A 20,590-nucleotide genomic window follows, 5' to 3' on the forward strand; every position below is an offset into this window, starting at 1 on the left:
GTGTTGGTATCATGATATTTTTTTCTTTTTTCTTTTTCTTTTTCTTTTCTTTTTTTTTTTTTAACATCATTGTTCATTTTTAAACAATGTTTGCTTCCCCCAATCCCCTGGTATCATGGTATTTTTAACTGCTGGTATCATTGAATTTGGTACTACATTCCTTTTTAATACTGAAAAAAAGGGCTTTAACTGTCCTTTAGATACAATTTAGTGAATTGTTTAGACTTTCTCTCCCAGAAGGATTAACCCAATTTCTAATCAGAAAAGTTAGAATGCCCGTAATAAAGGAAGGTGAATGTTTAATACTAAAAGGATTCAAAACAAAGGCAATAGGAACCCAAAAGGAAAAGAATGAGTCTGACTTTGAAGTCAGGACAGTCTTTACTACATTTCAATAGCCTCTATCACATTAACATAAATAATATTAGATTAGTTGCTAAACAAGATGTGCATTGTTCACAAATGCTGAATGAGTTAAAACATCTACCCTTAGTTTTTTGGTTTTGACATCAATGAAATATATCATCATTTATGATAGAATTTATTATATTTTCATGAAAATGGGGCTTAAATCTGTTTTACCATGAAAAATATGAGGCTAGGAGTTTCAGTTCATTGATAAGTATGTGTTAGAAGAGCAACCCTTTCATAATGTACCCAGAAGTAAATGAATTTATAAAATCACATTTTTACTAAAATGTTGGTTTCCATACTTTATCCATAACTTAAACTAACGATCAATCTAGAAAGGTAAGATCATTTCAAATGTTCACACAAGGGATTCTCTCAGAAACCGTACTAATTCAAGTGTAATTTAGGAGTGTAAAATTTTTCTAATAAAGTAACGATTTCTCATTTATTGAAGAACTGGGAGCATCGGTGTAGTATATCCCTGGGCATACATTTTGAATTTATGAAACAAGTCGTTTAAACACAGTAAGACTGAAAATGATCTATATTTCCTTGTAGTTTTTAATCATCCTCGATATCTTTTTAAAAGATTTCTTTTTTTTTGTGAACATTATATGAAAATCTTTAAATATAATTCATTTGACTTTATGAATGGTAGTAGCATCCAACTTATTTGTATAATTTTGAAGGCTCACTAATGATCATAATATTAGAAATGAGAAGTAGAGGTGTAGGTTCAAAAAATCACCATAATACTTATTTACCCTTTTTAGGCAGTGGAAGAACTGTTTAACCTGATGCAGCTGTTTATAGCTCAGAGACCAGATATGAGAGAAGAAGAATTAGAAGATATTAAACAGTTTAAGAAAACAACCATAAGTTGTTACTTACGTTGCTTAGATGGCCGTTCCTGCTGGACTACTTTAATAAGGTAAAAGATTTTCTGCTCATTTTTGTTCTCCAATTGATGAGGGCATGGGTACCACCATCCCTTTGACAGTAAAAGAGGAATAAGGATTCATAACTGAAAAAACTTATCAGTTTTTAGAAGTTTTGGTGTAAGCATGCATTTAGTCATCTTGGAGGAAAGTATATTTTGGAAGTTAATGAGCTACTTGTGAACATTTCTGTTTGGGTTTGCTTTTGGATTGTTTTTTTTCATCAGAATCTTAGAATCTTAATCTGCAATTTCCCATTTAAAGCTTAAATCCAAAGATTAGATACCTCTCTACAGCAAGGTAACTAAACTGTTTCCTAGACAGTTCACTGAGCCTTCCAGAAACAGCATGCTCCCTCTTTGGATGAGTCTCACTGTAAATAAGCTTTTCTTTCTCTTTAGTCTTTCTTGTCTTCAGGAATTCGCCAAAAATAATGGAACTTGATCTTTATAACTTGTTCAGAGCTATAGAAGTTAATAAATGGCTTTATAAAGAAACTACCACAAACTATACTTAGAACTCCTTTAACCTTAGAGATAAGGTGCAGGTTAATTTCTTAAAATGCTTTTATATTTTACATCTAAGACTTGGAGGTGATGTCCTTTATTAGGTACAGGTTGTTTTGGGGCTTTTTTTGGTAGTACTTTCCTTGAACACTTCATTATAGTATCTTATGCTAATCAACAAATTTTGGCATTAATTTTGAGTACTCTGTTTTCTCAAGGTTTACAACTTAACTTTTTTTAAGAGATTTAGAATTTCTTAATTAGCTTTGAAATAGTTCTTCGAAACTTTTTTCAAAGAAAAAAATTTCCAATTATGCTCTATAACAGCAGTTTCTAGTACCCTTAAATAAAATCTGTTAATAAGAGTTATACAACTACTTTTGTTGTCTATTACATAAATTATTTTCAAGGTCAACATGTTTTTAATGTTCTTTTCCCCTTATGTAACTCTTTCTTCCCAATAACTAGCCAATAAGTGCTTTAATAATACAAGTATATCTTTTTTTTTTTTTAAAGATTGATTTATTTAATGCATACAAGAGCTGGGGTGGTAGGCTGGAGGTGCAGGGGGTTGAGAGAATTCACCAGAGACATAGTGGGGACAGAACAATCAGATCTACTGAAATATTATGCTGAGGGGAGCAGCAAGCGAGACAGGAGAGGTCTGCTGCACCATGTGGGTTAGCTCCCTGGGGCTGGGGATTGAACTCCTGCTGCAGTGGCTGCCAGTAGCTTCTTAGTGCTGAGACTTAACCCCCTGTGCCCAATACAAATATATCTTAAATAAAATTTAATTTAGAAGATAAACCATTATAGATGTGAAATTGTTTACACTGAACTTTTAAAATAGTCCCATCATGCCTTACTTTCACCACTATAAATAACTTTTCACTTAGAGGTTTTTTATTTATTATGTTGTAAATCAATAAGAAATAGACATAGTAATATCTTTCAAGGTAGGAAAGTAGAGAGCCTAAATGACAATTAACTCCTCTATTTTTTATCATTTAAGTGTTTTCTATTTTGATTTGGAATTCTCAAACTGGACTTTATCTATTCTTCTAGTGCCTTCAGAATACTATTGGAATCTGATGAAGACAGACTTCTTGTTATATTTAATCGAGGGTTGATCCTCATGACTGAGGTATACTATAGATCTATCTTATTTTAATGTTCTGACCAAGACTTCTGTTTGGTGGGTATTTAGAGTTCATAGTAAACTATTTTTCAGGTGACTCAATTTTTATTACATAAATCAGTAAATGCAAATTTTTAATCCTGAAATAACTAGGTCATAATTTTTAGAGTGCTGTTTCTTTTTGCATAGTAATTTCACATCTTTCCTCCTTTTTAAAACAGATTTATTTATTTATGCATACAAGAACTAGGGTGTAAGCCAGAGGTGCAGGGGTGAGAGGATTCACTAGAGAGAGTTGGGAGCAGAGCAGGCGGATCTACTGAAATACACTGCTGAGAGGAGCAGTAGGCGAGACAGAAGAGGTCTGCTGTGCTATGTTGGGTCAGCAACCTTACTGGCTGGGGATTGAACTCGTGCTGCAGAGGCTCGTGATAGCTTGATAACTGTCTTTAACCCCTGTGCCACCAGGGAGGCACCCCTCACTTTTTTTTAAATTATCATTATTTTTTAAAGATTTATTTATGCATACAAGAGTTGGGGCACAGGCCAGAGGTAGGGCTGGTGGTGCGGGGATTCACCAGAGACAGAGTGGGGAACAGAACAGACAGATTGCCCGAAGTACACTGCTGAAGGAGCTGTGGGCGAGTCAGGAGACGTCTGCTGCACCATGTGGGCTGCTACCTGGCCAGCCGGGGGATCGAACTCGTGCTGCAGAGGCTGCGGACAGCTTAACCCCTTGCACTGCCAGGGAAGCCCCTCATTTTGCTTTTAGAACAACCACTTGAGGTAGATTAGTTGTATTCAATTGTAAGGACAGAAGTTTGAAATTCATGTGCTTCAGTAAAGGGCAAACAATTTCTCAGAAGCTCCCTTACTTAATAGTTACAAAAAGTAAAATTAGCATCATCAGAAGAAGCCAGTGAGACTATTACAGGTAGTTAAAATCAACCATGCATTCTTTCCATGACTCTTGAACATCCATAAATATTAGATAATTTTAAGATCTTGAACACAGAAGTACATTGTTCCTTTTAATAATGAAAATAAGACATGAGTGTGTATATATATATATATATATATATATATATATATATATATATATATAGCTTAGAGTACCATCAAAATTAAGAAGTGGTGGCATAGTTTTTCCAGTCAATGGTGTTAACAATAGGAATAGAATGTGTTTGAAACAGGGCTTTGAAAAATTAAGACATACAAAGGTAAGTGGGAGAGCATTTAGATAAATAAATTAGCACAGGGACTAAAAATGACTGGCTATATTTAAGAAATGCCAAATATTTCTGGTTGGCTAGAACAAAAGGTATATGAAGAGTAGTAGTGAATTTCTTTCATGTATCACTTATTTGAATGTCTGCTTTGTGGTAGGCATTGGGGATACAGCAGAAAACATTGGGGATACAGCAGAAAACAAGACACACATAGTTCCTGTTCTCAAAGCTCTCAGGTTAAATGCCACACAAGTACATTTTTCAGATTATGTACTGCCACAGCTTCTGAGCTTTCAAATTTGAACTTTGAAATGTAAATAGTGTATAGGCTATTGGGAACTGATTTGTGAAGATGAGAAAAGATGGTTTAGTGTAAAATGAAATAGGAAAAAGCTTAAAATAATTAGAAGACTTAACATGTCAGTTTGATTAAAAGGTTTTGATTCCTACCTTCTGGAGCTCTTTTATCTCTTTCAGACTTAAGCATTTTGTGTATGACTAACCATTTCACCATTGTCTTTCTTCAGAGGCTCAAGAAAATCAGTGAAAGCAATTACTTTAGGAAATTTAGTCCCCAGTCTTCTTGTTGGTTGCCTATTGCTTTGTAATCTCTGAGGCCTGCAATCTTAGAGCAAACAGTAACACCACACCAACAACCCTCCCTCAATTCTGATTAAATCATAAACCCTTTCAGGCTAAAATGCATGTGCAAAATGCCAGACTTCCAAAGGTGAGGTCTGTTAATATATATTTTAAAAGAACTGAATAAAATAATTTTACTTTTTTTTTTAAGGGTAAAAAAATTATTAGAAAGGCTGAGATGATTTTAGGCTAATTTGAACCAGGAGTTTGTATAAGAAATGACTTGAAAATTTTGATTTCCAAGAAGTGTATGCCATTAAATGTACTTGGTTCTTTCTTCTGTCCTCTAACTTCAGACAGGAGTGGAGCAAAAATATAACTTACAGTATTCTTCAAATCATTCTTGGGCTCCAGGAAGGGGTTGGACACCTTCGAGTAAAAAAACAAGTTACTGGGACAGAGTGCTTTTTAACTCTGGAGGCTTTTTGGTGGTCATTGGTACAAGCTGCTTCTGAGTTCGAGAAGATCCTTCAATTAGCAAAGTATCTCAAGGAGGCAAAACTATTCTAGCTATGGTTAATGGATAGAGCAAGAAAAACTAACCAATACTATTACAGGCATTTGCTGTACCTCCTCTGTCAAGTCCTTAAAAATGATACAAGTTTTCGACCTCTCTCAGTTGATGGGTTTCAACATTACTGACTCTGGGATAGAACACAGGGTAAGACAGGATGCTTGCTCTCAAAAGTCAAAATTTGACTTGTAATAGAACGCAATTATATTTGCTTTATGTGCATATGCACAATTGTAGTTTGAATCTGAAAACATCCGTTATAGTGGATGAGTACTATTTCATGAGTCAATAAAGTAAAAAATGAAATTATTTTCCTTTTTTCTTTTTTACAACTTGTAGTCTTTCAACACCCTGCACATGATGTATCATGAAGCCACAGCTTGCCATGTGACTGGAGACTTAGTAGAACTTCTGTCCATATTCCTTTCAGTTTTGAAGTCTACACGCCCATATCTTCAGAGAAAAGGTTCGGTCATTCCTGCTTCTTATTTTTATTAGTTCAACTGTTAACAAAGTATGGCTTTTAAATCCCATGCTTTGAGAATTTGTCTTTATCTCCAGTTTATTTGTAGAGAAGGGCCTGATGCTAGTTAACCATTAGGAAGCCAGAGTGCCTTTGTATATTTTCTTTATGCCTGCATTAAAAATAGCAAGCAATCAGTGTCAAGATTTATGATGATTGGAAAACATTTCCAAGTACAGTAACAACTAGTACCAAGCTGGGTACTTCCATGACTTAGCTTAGATCATTTTTAGTTTTCAAGAGACATCTATAGGATATATCTCTCTTGTGTCCCTGTAAGGTGGTTTAACTCTGAACTTTCAAATAAATTCCGAAAAAATGAGACATAACTATCATTTAAAAATGTGTTTTAAAAAATCTGGCAGTTGGATAGTAGTAGCCATCTCATGAGACAGTCACTTAGCTTTTATCAAAAATGTTTAATTTCTTAGTGTTAGCATTTTCTATTTTACAATAGGAAGTATGTGAAGAAGTTTGATTTCACTTGGCATATTCATGAATGCTTTTTATTTGCAGATGTGAAACAAGCATTAATCCAGTGGCAGGAGCGAATCGAGTTTGCCCATAAACTGTTAACTCTTCTTAATTCCTATAGCCCTCCAGAACTTAGAAATGCCTGTATAGGTAAGTTACTTGGAAAATATACCTGTTAAAATCTAGTAGAAGAATATGTTTGTGGGATTTTTTTTTTTTTTTTTTTTTTTTTTGGTAAGATGTGAAGACATTTGTACTTTTTTTTTTTAAAGATTTATTTATTCATGTATACAAGAACGGGAGTACAAGCCAGATGTGCGGGAGGGTAAGAGGATTCACCAGAGACAGAGTGGGGAACAGAACAGGCAGACTGACTGAAATACACTGCTCAGGGGAGCAGCGGGTAAGACAGGAGAGGTCTGCTGTGACATGTGGGTATCTCCCTGGCTGGCAGGGATGGAACCCGTGCTGCAGAGGCTGCAGACAGCTTCACAGTGCTGCGCTCAGCCGCCTGCGCCACCAGGGAGGCCCGACATTTGTACTTTTTAATGTGTAACTTACACTGGCCGGCAAGGCCTGAGAAAATTGAGTTCTGTTTCTTAACCTGCAATAAGGTAGTACCATCATTTATTTATATCTGTGCCCTTTGACCTTAGGTTATCTCTAGATTTCTTGGTGCTTTGAAATCTTCTGATCTTGTGTAAGCAAGGTTATCATGCAAATGTTTACAAAGTAGAACTGACATGGTAAAAGGTTGTGATTATTTCACCATGAATTCTTTTTGCATAAAGATACTTCTTCACAGCTGTTCTTAAGACTCCTAGTATTTTTTTAATTGATTGCACATGTTTAATAAAATGATTGTTTATCCCTGTTAACCTCCCCCCCTCGTTTTAAACTTATATTGAATATTTATCTTAGAAACCTTTTAAGTTTGGAGACTGTCACTGTATTTGCAGTTTCTCAAAATGACATGAATAACACATGGGTATCATGTTTAAGCAGTCATTGGCCTGATGTGCTGTGAAATTACTGGTCTAGCCTTTTCCATCAAGAGTAGAGGGGCACATTGCAGTAACTGATTGACAGAAACTCTGCCAATAGTTTATCTTTTTGGGCTGAACTTTTATGTGATTAAAAGATGAGAATCGATCTAACTAGTAGCATCATGACACATTAAAAAAGTAGACTAGGGATTATCCCTCAAATCCAAAGAACTTTGAACTTTAGATTTCTTTATAAACTACTTTGATTGATTTAATGAAGATAGTGCATTAAATGTTTCTCTCAGTGTACTTCTCCGTGATGTTTCTCCTGGATAAAGAAAATATATTTTTAGAAAGTTTTAAATATAAGTGTTGCTTTCTAAATGATGGCCCTGTCATGGATAGTAACTCTGGTGATCTAAATTTGGAGGTCAGATAGCATTTCTCCTAGGTCAGGAACTTAAGCTTTAGACTAATTAAAACTTTTCAGCTGACACACTGCAGGCTGTCACCCTAATAGTATTTGTGAATTTGAAACTGGCAGTTAGACATGCTCCAATTTTTTTAATGCCCAAATTGTGTTTTTATTTTCAGACGTCCTCAAGGAACTCGTGCTTTTAAGTCCCCATGACTTTCTTCATACTCTGGTTCCATTTCTGCAGCACAACCATTGTACTTACCATCACAGTAATATACCAAGTATGTATTCATCTAGCACACTACTTGAATATGGTTGGCATTTAATCTTTCTGCACACTGAAACATGGAGATTTTATTTTTTCCATTTATTCTTATTGTACACTTTTAATGTCTTAGTGTCTCTTGGACCTTATTTTCCTTGTCGAGAAAATATCAAGCTAATAGGAGGGAAAAGCAATATTCGGCCTCCGCGCCCTGAACTCAATATGTGCCTCTTGCCCACAATGGTGGAAACCAGTAAGGTATGTTGGGGTGCCAGGAAAACCATGTTTCTGTAGTACACAGTAATTTAAAATTTCCCCTCTGGCAGTTATATTAATTTAAATGACCATTTTGTGGCTCCTAAGAAGATTAGATTCATTTGGACTTTTTCCTTGTAGTGCTCTGAAATGTTGATTGGATATTTGCAAAATCAACAATAAGCACAAGTAGTAAGTTTTTTTCCCTTCAAAAAATAGCCTGATAGCCTTAGTATTTGTCACTAGGCTAAATTATAACTGGGTTATATATCTAAACTTGAAAATCATGTTAGGTACTTACTATTGTTTAAATGTCGCCATATAATCAATGACTTCTTTTACTACCCTTTAATTATATTCCTTTGACATAAGCCTAATAGCATTGATTGATAGATTTCTCACTTGTAATATGATTCTTGACCTCTAACTTATTCTAAAATAATGCTAATTCCAAATTACAGAGAGAAGGTACATTGACACAGGATAGTTTATGTTTCAACGATTTTTCCCCTTGATCTTTTCTTAACCCCCTTCATTCACATTCTTCCTTGCCCATTATCTTTGGATCTTAAATATACTTAAGTCCTTATAAGATAAAATATTAAAAAATAATGGATATCGTACTAACCATTACAGAAATAGTTTGGAATCTATTTCAAAAATCAAATTTAATTTACTCTTCTTGATGCTATGTCTATAGAGCTAAAGTGTCAAATTTTAAAATTCTACAGTAATTTTACTTTATTAAAGTATATAGAAATAATGGGTAATTTTAATTGATAGCACACTGAAAATAAACTTGTGACAATTTTAAGACCTTAATAACATTACTAGAAACTTGGAATTTAAAACTAGATTCTTATACAATTTAAATATTTAATCAGCTTTTTAGTTAAGCTTATTACATTTGCACAAAATATGCTCTTTAATTTATTATACAATTTAAGTGCAACCATTTTATCATCTTTAACCTTCAGGGCAAAGATGACGTTTATGATCGTATGCTGCTAGACTACTTCTTTTCTTATCATCAATTCATCCATCTATTATGCCGAGTTGCAATCAACTGTGAAAAATTTACTGAAACATTAGTTAAGCTGAGTAAGTATAAAAGATGAGCAGTAAATTCCACTGGATTATTTTAAGTCCCTAGCCATTCAGGAAGGGGAGGAAAAAAATGATACAATCCTTTTTTTTTTTTTTTTAAGTGAATGTTTAAAAATATTTTCTTGGGAACATTTTTATTTTTATTAAGAAAACACCAACTTACTGGTTTCCATTGAATAGTTCTGCCCAGAGTTTCAGCTGGCCTATAAAGGAGTATGGAGTAGGGCTGATCACTTTTGTATATAGAGCACCCAAGTCCTCCTCCATCTGCCCAGCAGAATTTAAAAACAAAAACTGCTCTGCTTAGGGAGGCAGACTTAAGAGATGGGCTCCTCAGCCCTGATCTCGAGGGTAAGAAAAGAGCTATAGTGCCAGCTGTGCTTTGGAGCTGGCAATGCCAAGAGCAAGCTGAGTGGGCTTGCCAGGGTGAAACAGAGGTGCATATATGAGTGTTTAGGAGGTAAGTCTCGTAAAATAGAGAGGTGAGTGAAAAGAAATTTGAAAGGGAAGATACGAAATATAGAAAACAAAACCATCAGTGAATTATTGGGGGGATAAAACTTGAGTTACGTAATACTAATGTTGTCTCTACAAGGACATGCCTGAGAGCTATAAAAGAACTGCTACCTTTGGGTGACTTTTCTAGCTGATAAGTCTTTAGAAAACATGTAGCATTCTTCCAGATACCCCCTATCTCAGAACCCTCAGAGATTGAAGACTCTGTGGGTTCTGTGACTCTTGCTTCCTTCTTTAGGGATGTGACCCAAGATCCTCTCCCATGTCCTGCAGTTTTGTTTCAGAGCATGGGAAGTGAAATACTCATGTAAAATCCACCAGGGTCAAGAAATAGAATAATACCACACTCTAGAAAGTCCCTTTGTACTCCTTCTCAGTCACAACCCCCTCCTTCCTATGGAAATTTTTTGATCCATTATATACTTACAATGGATCATTATCCAAGGTTTCATTGTTCAAGAAGAAGTAAGTGGTAACAACTGTCAGGGATAATTCCTCTTTAGAAAAACCATTTTATTGGTAAGTGATTAGAGTGTCTTCACATTTGAAAGTTTCTTCCACTTATTTTCATTAGCTGTTTTTTGTACATATGGCTGAAGTGTCAAGATGGGAGGTGGAGATGGAGTGGGGTGGGGTGAGGATATGCTCAGATTTTGTGATTACACAATGGGTCATGGCACTTGGTAAATAAAACTAAAACCTAGAAGATGCAGTGATGTAGTATGAGAAGCATCCAGCAGTTACAGTAATGGATAAGGAAAGGACTTAAAAAAAGAAGCTGGCCTTAGGAGTTAAGTTTTTGCTAATTGTGTTCATGTGGTGTATACCGAAAGTTATATATGGAGCTGTTTTAGCTTGTTGAATAGTTCTGACCTAATAATGAATGTTTTACTCTGGGACTATCTTCCTCATCAACACAAATGTTCAGATTCAGGAAAATTAAGCATGGAGGGAAGGAGAGAAGGAAAGAACAGGCACGTAGCCGTCCACATTAACTGAATTAACTTTCATAATATTCCATATTCATCACTCTTAACCGTGAAGCAATGTAGATGCTGCCTTACATAGTGTTTAGTTCTCTCTAAAAGTATTATTCTGCAGAACTTTCTACAAGGATGAAAACAATACCAATTGTATCATCATCCACAATATGGTAGCTGCTAGCCATATGTTAGTATTGAGATCTTGAAATATGATCAACGAACTGATTTTTTATTTTACTTAATTTTAATGGAATTTAAATACAGATGTGGCTGGTGGCTATGATATTAAATAGCACAGCTCTAGATATATATCAGAATATTCATAATTTAACAGAGAAATAAATTTTTCATGGTTATATCATAGTTATATAAATTCCAGGAGGATTAAAAGATTTAATTACCAAAAAAAAAAAAACAAAAACAAAAACCAGGATCATAGAAATAAAAAGGAAAAGCATAGAATCATGGATACTACCTTGAGATTTGAAATAACCATAGTAAGCAAGCAGGAAACAAAAATGAAAAATTCTTATTACAGATAAAACTAAAAATAATGTATGCTGGAAAATGCCACAGATCGAAGTAATCAAATACAAAGTGTTAGTGAGAAAAATATGTGCATTCTTAACAGATAAATGGCCTAATATTGCCAATATACAAAACAGTGTTAAATAACTAATTTAAGCAAAGGACACGAACAGTTTACACAAACACAAAAGTAAAGTGTTTGGTAACCATATAAGAAGATTGCCAAACCTTACTAATTAATCAATGATTTTTTCCCCTCACTGTGAAACTGAGATAAAGTTTAGATGACATACATCTTAAACAGAATGGGTAGAGAGATCTTAGAATGGAGCCACCTTGGGTAGGCAGCTTTGCATTATCACTGTAGGATATCCATGCCATTTGACCAGTAATACCAGTTGTAGGAATCCATCCTATTCTACTCGTAAAAGTGTGTAACAGTATACAGAGGGTGTTTATTTTCCCATGGTTTTGTATTGATAAAAACTGGAACTCATGTCCATCGGAAGGAGTAAATAAAGCACAGCTCATCTGTATTATAGTCTTTAAAACAAAAAGGAATTAACTTGATTACATGAAAAAATTAGAAAATAAGCCATATTCTTATAAATGAAGGGAAAGATTACTCATTACATGCAAAGAAAAAAACAGGATTGTACTCTCAACTGTATAAAAATTAAATTATGGGATGTTTTTATTTTGTAGTTTAACTATTGTATGGTTTCAATTACCTGTAATGAGCATGCATTGGTTTCGTATCTGGGAAAGAAAAAAACCACAAATTTAAGTAATGTAGAAAACTTATATTACAGATCTCATGGTATCATTTAGGTATCATGGTTCACATGTAAAATTAAACTCAGTAACAAATCCCTAGATTTCATCATTCAATTTTTTTCAGCAATGAGGCCATCACCTTTAACACTGTTCTTGAAATTTTGATGCATTAGCAAATGAAAGAATAACTTTAACAAGTAATATGATGTACCTGGAAAATACAAGATGTTCAAAATCTCTAGATTGAAAAAGTATAGTTGCTAAAAGTAAGCAGATTAAAGGCTTAAATTATTAAAAGCACAACTCTTGTTCATGCTTCACTTCTTTGTGGTGTCAGGGTTGTACTGATTGCAGAAAGACTATTTAGTTTCCCAAAAAGGTCTTAAATGGTGGGTATTCTTCAGAGCAGTGCCATTCATAGAGTCCAGGTTAGAAGCCAGCTGTTTCCAGTCCACCAAGGGCAAATCCATTTATCCTAGATTAATGTATAGTGGTTTAATAGACATAAGTTACCAGTTTGTTAACTTACAAAAGCATAGGGATGTGAATATTACTTAGTACAGCTAGCAGGTTTTTTCCAATAACCTACATGGGAAGCTGGGTTAATAACCACACTGGGTTGCTCAGCCCTATGAAGTCAGAAAAGGGGAAGTAGAAGAATCAAATTTGTGATACTCTTAAGCATTCAGTCTTGCAGTTGCACATTAGTCTTGGGCTTTTTTCCATCCATTGACTAAAGCTACCCACTTCCCATGGAAATGCTTGGATTTCTTCTCCTATAGACAACTAGACAAAGAATTATAAGAATTCAGATAGGAGAACCTCCCCTAAGTGGTGTGTATATATACACATATGAAATATTTCACAGCAGTCATCTGGTCACCATTTTACTACAAAATCAGTTTTTAAGATGTTTCTCTTAACACACCCATTAACTTCTAATAGTAGATAAGGGATATTACTAAGTGAGAAAAGGATGTTTGAAACAGTTTTTGATTATTGTGTTTTAGTTCATGGAGGGGGGGATGAGTGAGTTGTAGACCCTGTTATCACAGGATAAAGAGAAGTCACAGAAAGCAGCACTTTAGGCCTACCCATCCTGTTTGCCAAGACAAGACTTGGATATATGCTTAAGAACTCTGGTGCTTGTATCTCCTGTGCAAAGTAGTGAGACACTCCAGAAGTATTGAAGGAGAGTGGAACAGAACAGCATTGGTGTTTCTTCTTGAGTCAAAGAGCCATGATGTTTCAGATCTGCAGTGTTTTTTGAAAATGCTAGAAACTGAATTTCTGTTGCTTTGACGGAATGGCCTTCCTTCCAAAGAGGGTACAGCTAGGAGGTGAATAGGTGGGAGTATGAAAGAACTGTCTTCAGCTCACTGTTGATAGCAGTGTTCTCCGAAATGTAGTATACAAGATGGATCAGGGAAAATCAAGCGCATTAATGTGTTTGACTTTTGCAATATTATAAAAATATTTAGTAACCAAATCTACAATTTCCCAGATGTTTTATTATCTAAATATTAACAGTAGAGGTGATCGATGTTAGTCATAAAAATGATACATGAATGATTAGCATTTGGTAAAACACTGATTATTGAAAAGATTATGGACTTTAGAATCAGATAACTGGAGACTTTTAACTCTTAATGATCACTGACTTTGGAATTAACCTGAGCAGATTACATGAGCTCATTGAGCTTAATTTGCTCCCAAAAAAGGGAGGGGAGCAGAAATAATGCCTCCCAAAGTTGATGAGAAAATTAAGTGATCATCTGACATACCTGACAGATAACAGTTCATAGTTGTTTCCTTCGATTGTAAAATGAAGACATTTGTAAGAGAATACTACTTGGAGCTGATAATAGATCATAGAAGGCCCCCATGCCTTTTTGTTGTGATGGTGCTAGCTTTTTGGTAGTTGTGTAGGAATAAAGATTGTTTTACGTTGGGAATAACTGAAGTGTCGGGGGGGAGTGGGGGATAAAGAGACTTTAGTATACAGGCAGCCTATATCGTTCAAGCGTTGGCCAACTCCTTCTGCAAATGACTGGATATTAAATATTTTAGACTTAGCAAGTCACACTGTGATCTGTTGCATATTCTTTTGCTTGGCTGTTTTTGTGTTTTTAAAGCTTTCAAAATGTAAAAGCCCTTTTTAGCTCACAATGATACGCAAAAACAAGCCGTGGGCCAGATTTGACCTGCCAGTTTGCCAGCTTCTGTTCTACTTGTATAGGTGATTATGTAGGAACATGAGCACATAGGAGCTCTTCCTTACAGCAGCAGTTTTGACAACATGCCCTCATTTGCCTGTGTGTTATCATTCATGGTGGGTAAATAAATGCTTCCAATACAAACAGATTAGCTTAAGATAAAGAAGATGATGGTTTTCTTGCTTTTTATAACAGGGTTAATCTTGAAAAATAGAAAGGAAGTCAGTTCAGTCACCCAAGTCAGTTATCCAAAGAAGCCTACGATCCTTTTTGCGGGTAAAATGTCTATGATTTTCTCAAATCTGTGGTCTAATCCAGAGGTTGCATCCTGCCTGTTTTTGTGTAACCATTGAGCTGCTTGAAAGCTAGGATGGTTTCTACATTTTTACTAATTAAAAAAAAAACTCACTTCAGTTACTATAAATATGTTGTGACACATGAAAGTTACATGAGGTCATTTTCAAAGATCTTAACATTTATTGGAAGACATACCCATTCACTAGTGTTACCTATGGCCTCTTCTACATTACTTCTACAGAGCTGAGTAATTGCAACAGAAATCATAAGGCAACGACATAGACATGTTTACTGTTTGGATCTTTACAGAAAAAATTTGCCAACTTCAGGTCTAACTTTTTTTTAATTTTCTCAACTGGAGGAAGATAGTTTGTATTTCTCCTCCATGATTATACATTTTCCTGGGGTTGGGAGTGGAGTTTGACTGTTATTGCCACCTTGAGGCTAAGGGGACAAATTTCTTAAAGACATACTTCACATCTAGAGTAGTTAAAAGGTTAAACCCACAGAAACTCCAAATAGGTATCTGACATACGTCTAAGTATGGTATATCCAGATATCCTAGGGACAAGGAGCAAGCTTTTAGATTTAAAGCAGTGTTTACTTAAATCTACAGTAAAGGTATGTCTTCCTATTTTTGGAGAAACAAGGTAAAAGTGTTATGGATGATAGTTTCTCTTATTCTCTACATTCTCTTGACCTTGTGCCCACCCTCCCCCCCAACCCTTGCAGTCTTATTTCATGAAAATTATCCAGTGTGCAGAGTGGTAACTTAATCCTAGAAAGCTTTGGAACCACTTGCAGTAACCTTTTTTTATAAATGTCCCAGGCAAAGTTCTGAGCACTCAAGAAGTTTTAAGTTGCCTCAGATCCTTCTAAGAATGAGGAGTGGGATATAAATTCAAAGTGACTGCATTCTAAATTATTGCACTGATTAAGACATTGGAATCAATTCTTCCCCTTTAAGTCTTTCATATATTTCTAAAACATATATAGAAAATATGCATATAAGAAAATATGCATAATTATGAGTAGAAATAGCCATATTGTACCTGCAGCATTTAATACCTCAGTAGTATAATTTATAACCTATTCTGATTTCTTTTCAAATATTAGGTGTCCTAGTTGCCTATGAAGGTTTGCCACTTCATCTTGCACTGTTCCCCAAACTCTGGACTGAGCTATGCCAGACTCAGGTAAAGAAAGAGTTTTAGATGATTTGGTCTTTTGTCTTAACTGACCATGTCAGTAATTTTAGGAACAATGGGTTAAAAACTGGCTGCAAATTGGGAATATTTTAGAATTTTGGTAGGTAAAACATGATTAACAGTAATAACTACTAAGCACTGGGCATTCAGTTGCCCTTTAAGGTTTTTTATAAAAGTTCAGTAGATTTGTAACAATTTTTCAAATAAGCTGTTTGTAATTGAATTTCTCACTTATAGGTCAGTATAAGCAGTATGGTAAAAGTTCCAAACAGAAAGATAGTAGAGGAAGGAAGAATGCATATGCCATTCATTGCTCTCCCTTACCTCTCCCATCTGTCTCTTGCTTCCCCCTTTACCTTGCAAACAGCTCCAGCAGAAACCATTGTAGCCACCTGTCCTTTAGCGCTTGTTCTTTACCTTGGAATAGTTTTTCAAGGGTCTGATGCTCTTGTTTTCTTAACTGTCATTAAGAACAGACAGCAACACTATGTCCTCCCAACTTCTAAGTAAGTGCCAACCTAAATAATGATTGCTAAATTGTGCAGGGAGAATGGCAGCCCGGAGGAGGAAAAAATCAGTCAGTTAGTCCCATTTGGTTGGTTTGGGTTACGAAGAATGCCCTCTAGCTTTTTCAGGAAAAAAAACTGTTGGTTTCCTGCCTAGTTGCATCTATCCATCCCTTGAGGAAGAGATGAGTCTGTCAGTCTTTCTTTGATGTAAACCTTTACCCACATTAGAGTATCTGAAATACACAGCCTCCTGTCTAGACAGTGGTAGTCTCTATTCTAATGGATGTGTGTCACCTGGTACTGTATGAGCTGTTTCTCTCTCTCCTTGTCCCTAACTGAACTCCTGTTCCCTAAAGAAATGTCATTTTGTTTTTTATGGTAGGACTCTTTGAAAGGCTAATATGTTGATCATATAGTTTAATACAGTAAGCATTCACAAAATGCTTGCTGGTTGAATTTTATTAGCTGAGTCATCTATTCACTACATTGGAGAACATCTCTGCTTTTACCCTCTCTGTACTGCTACTGTTCTTTTCATCTTGATTTGAGTAGTTGCTTTTGTTTAGTTTCTGTATTCTTTCATTGCCTGTTGTTTCCCTACTGTTTTATCTATACTGCTGTCTTCTACTCCCCTTTGCTTCCCCCAACATAGAATTTGCTATCCTCCAAAACTGCCCTTAAGACAGCGTCAAACCATTATCTTCCAAAGCCCTTACCAATCTATAGAAGTCCTCTAGAACCATGCAAAAAACACCATGCAGAACCCCTGACTGGTCTAATAAGACAATTTTCAAGGATGTGAAAACCTGAGTCCTGGTCCTGCTCAACTCTGTTCCGTAGGTGGCCTTTGAATAGTTTACGTCCCACGGTTGCGTACTCTAATTAAATGCATAAGTATACACTAGTGCATATTATCTAAACTTTTTCCTATTTTTTTAAAGAATGTCTATTTTATCTCCTATGTAAGCAAACAGTCCCATGGTTAGAATGCAAATCTAGGGACCGTTTCTGCAGAAAGACATACTACTTGTGTTTAAGAGCCATCACCATTTGAAAACAGGGAAACCAAATTTTAGTAAAATTTCCATATATTGGGACCCACTGTGTAAGATGAGTAAAAGAGGTCTGCTTGTTCACCTTTGCTTGCAATATTTATAGAAGGGAAAGGGCATTTTTTCAAATTATAACTGATGAGACTACAGAGTAAATATTTTAACCCATTTTAGAGAATAAATTCTTAAAATTTGTCTTTTGCCTCTGTAGGAGCTTTGGTTACCTATCATCCATTAATTGGTCCCCAGAAAACATTCTCAATCCTATTTGATACATCTCATTTTATCCAATTAAAAAAAAAAATTTGTTCAAGTCTCTTCCCCTGACACTGATACTATCCAAGATAGTAATATTTTAACTTTTTGGGACAACAGTTGCTATAGCTGAAAGTTTAGTAGATTGAGTTCAAAAGTGGCTTTTCTAGTAGGATTTTAAATGACTTTAGATATATATCAGAAACAGTGTTTAATAGTTGCAGTTATTCAGTGCTTCTTCTCTTCACTTTAGTCTGCTATGTCAAAAAATTGCATCAAGCTTTTGTGTGAAGATCCTGTTTTTGCAGAATATATAAAATGTATCCTAATGGATGAAAGAACTTTCCTAAACAACAACATTGTCTACACATTCATGACACATTTCCTTCTAAAGGTAGGTTGTACTTTGGAAATGCAATGTGTTACTTCCAATAAACTATGATTTTTCATTATGTTGGCCTTTTGGAAATTTTTTTTAAAATCTTTTTCAGGTTCAAGGTCAAGTGTTTTCTGAAGCAAACTGTGCCAACTTGATCAGCACCCTTATTACAAACTTGATAAATCAGTATCAGAGCCTGCAATCTGATTTCACCAACCGAGTTGAAATTTCCAAAGCAAGTGCTTCTTTAAATGGGGTAAGACGTGTAGAGGGAAATGGTCGTGTACTTCATAACTGTCTTACATTAACTCTAAATTTGGCCTTAGATTTAGCATAACTTTTAATATTGAAACTCAGTTATATGATAAAAAAGACCAGATTTTTAAAGACTTTGTTCACTGTGCCTTTTATGAATGCAAGTTTTTATTACCTTAGAAGACAGGATCTAATGCCATTAGGATACATTCCCTTTCTCTACTTGTTTACATCTTTAAAATATTACTTAAGATGTTTCTACTGAGTTGTCGGGAAAGTCATGACCCATTTTTGCTAAAAAAAAATGTCATATGACTTTTCTGACAACCCAATATTATGCCATTGATCTAATGATCTATTAACTATAAAGACAGTTAACACTAAGGAATTAGTTAACCTTGTATATAGTTGCCTGTGATAGTGATGTCAGCACATCATCAGACAGCATCCTCCAGGTAACAAGATGCTTACATGCCAGAACAGATTATTATACAGCCAAGTGAGGAAGACTATATTTGTGACATCTACTGGAAATCAATATATTCACGAACTGATTTCAAGAACCAGGCCTAAGTTTCCCATGGATCACCTAGTGTTTTTTTAATAAAATGCCTGTTTTTCCTCCTGTTCTGTTTTCAGAAAAACACTATTTGAGTCTGACTTAGTGGTGCAGAACATAAGATAATGAATTGGTGAAATATAGTAATACCTAACACTGGCTTTTTGCAGTCAGCATTCTTCTGAAAATGCCAGAGAAATCAGGATGGATTCCTGGAAAAGTAAACATGTACATTAAATTGTAAACAACTGTCAAAATGTTGGCTTTGGAATTTGAGATGTTCCTTTCTGGGTTTTTGTAGGACCTGCGGGCACTTGCTTTACTCCTTTCAGTACACACTCCCAAACAATTAAATCCAGCTCTAATTCCAACTCTGCAAGAGCTTTTAAGCAAATGCAGGACTTGTCTGCAGCAAAGAAACTCACTCCAAGAGCAAGAAGCCAAAGAAAGAAAAACTAAAGGTTAGTTTCATGGAGCAGTATCATTACTTTCAAGGTGGGAAGAAAGGAAAGGATGCAGTCCATGTAGCTGATGTAGTGAAGCCTCCTACATCTAAAAGCTAAAAATAAAGTTTTCCACAAACACCCCCGCCCCCCAGTGTGATTTTTAAAGACCCCTCTCAGATGTTGTTTTGATGTTCATTTTCACAGATGATGAAGGGGCAACTCCTGTTAAAAGAAGACGTGTGAGCAGTGATGAGGAGCACACTGTAGACAGCTGTATCAGCGACATGAAAACGGAAACCAGGGAGGTCCTGACCCCAACTAGCACTTCAGACAATGAGACAAGAGACTCTTCAATTATCGACCCAGGAACTGAACAAGATCTTCCTTCCCCTGAAAATAGTTCTGTTAAAGAATACCGAATGGAAGTTTCATCTTCATTTTCAGAAGACATGTCAACTATCAGGTCACAGCATGTAGAAGAACAGTCCAACAGTTGTAGATTTGAAGATAGTAAAGAATTTAAAGACCTCCACTGTACCAAGGATTCTAACCTAGCTGAGGAAGACTCCGAATTCCCTTCTACTTCTATCTCTGCAGTTCTCTCTGACTTAGCTGACTTGAGAAGTTGTGATGGTCAAACTGTGCCCTCCCAGGACCCCGAGGCTGCTTTATCACTTAGTTGTGGCCATTCCAGAGGACTCTTTAGTCACATGCAGCAACACGACATTTTAGATACCCTATGCAGGACCATTGAATCTACGATCCATGTGGTCACAAGGATATCTGGCAAAGGAAACCAAGCTGCTTCTTGACATTAGGTGTAGCATGTCTACTTTTAAGGTTCCCCTTTCCCACAATGCTGTTTGTATAAGTTTTGCTTATTTGTTTTTGTGCTTCATTTTGTCCAGTGCTCTCTGCTTGAATGGCAAGATAGATTTATAGGCATAATTCTTGGTCAGGCAGAACTCCAGATGAAAAAATTTGCATCTTCAGTATACTTTCTAAAGGGCAATCAGATAATGGATATGTTTTATGTAATTAAGAGTTCACTGTAGTGGCTTTCATTTAATAAGGCTGTCTGGGAAGAACAGGGTTCCCTAGCCCTGTACAATGTAATTTAAACTTACAGCATTTTTACTGTGTATAATATGGTGTCCTCTGTGCCAGTTTTGTACCTTATAATAGAGGCAGAGTGCCTCCAATC

General features: G+C 35.5%; 1 protein-coding gene across 1 annotated transcript in view; it reads left to right on the plus strand.

Moving 5' to 3' along the window:
* USP34 (ubiquitin specific peptidase 34) overlaps nt 1-20,198 on the plus strand; it is a gene marked incomplete at both ends in the record, with an annotated part of 241,402 nt that extends 221,204 nt beyond the window's left edge. Inside the window, 12 exons of the mRNA XM_084235573.1 lie at nt 1,185-1,342; nt 2,921-2,999; nt 5,718-5,844; nt 6,418-6,525; nt 7,956-8,060; nt 8,178-8,302; nt 9,277-9,400; nt 15,840-15,919; nt 18,001-18,141; nt 18,239-18,382; nt 19,242-19,401; nt 19,591-20,198. Coding sequence (XP_084091699.1) covers nt 1,185-1,342; nt 2,921-2,999; nt 5,718-5,844; nt 6,418-6,525; nt 7,956-8,060; nt 8,178-8,302; nt 9,277-9,400; nt 15,840-15,919; nt 18,001-18,141; nt 18,239-18,382; nt 19,242-19,401; nt 19,591-20,198 — 1,959 coding nt within the window. The remainder of the gene's footprint in view (nt 1-1,184; nt 1,343-2,920; nt 3,000-5,717; nt 5,845-6,417; nt 6,526-7,955; nt 8,061-8,177; nt 8,303-9,276; nt 9,401-15,839; nt 15,920-18,000; nt 18,142-18,238; nt 18,383-19,241; nt 19,402-19,590) is intronic.
* Nucleotides 20,199-20,590: the final 392 nt, after the last annotated feature.

This window comes from Talpa europaea (assembly GCF_964194135.1).
Source record: "Talpa europaea genome assembly, chromosome: 6".
NCBI lineage: Eukaryota > Metazoa > Chordata > Mammalia > Eulipotyphla > Talpidae > Talpa > Talpa europaea.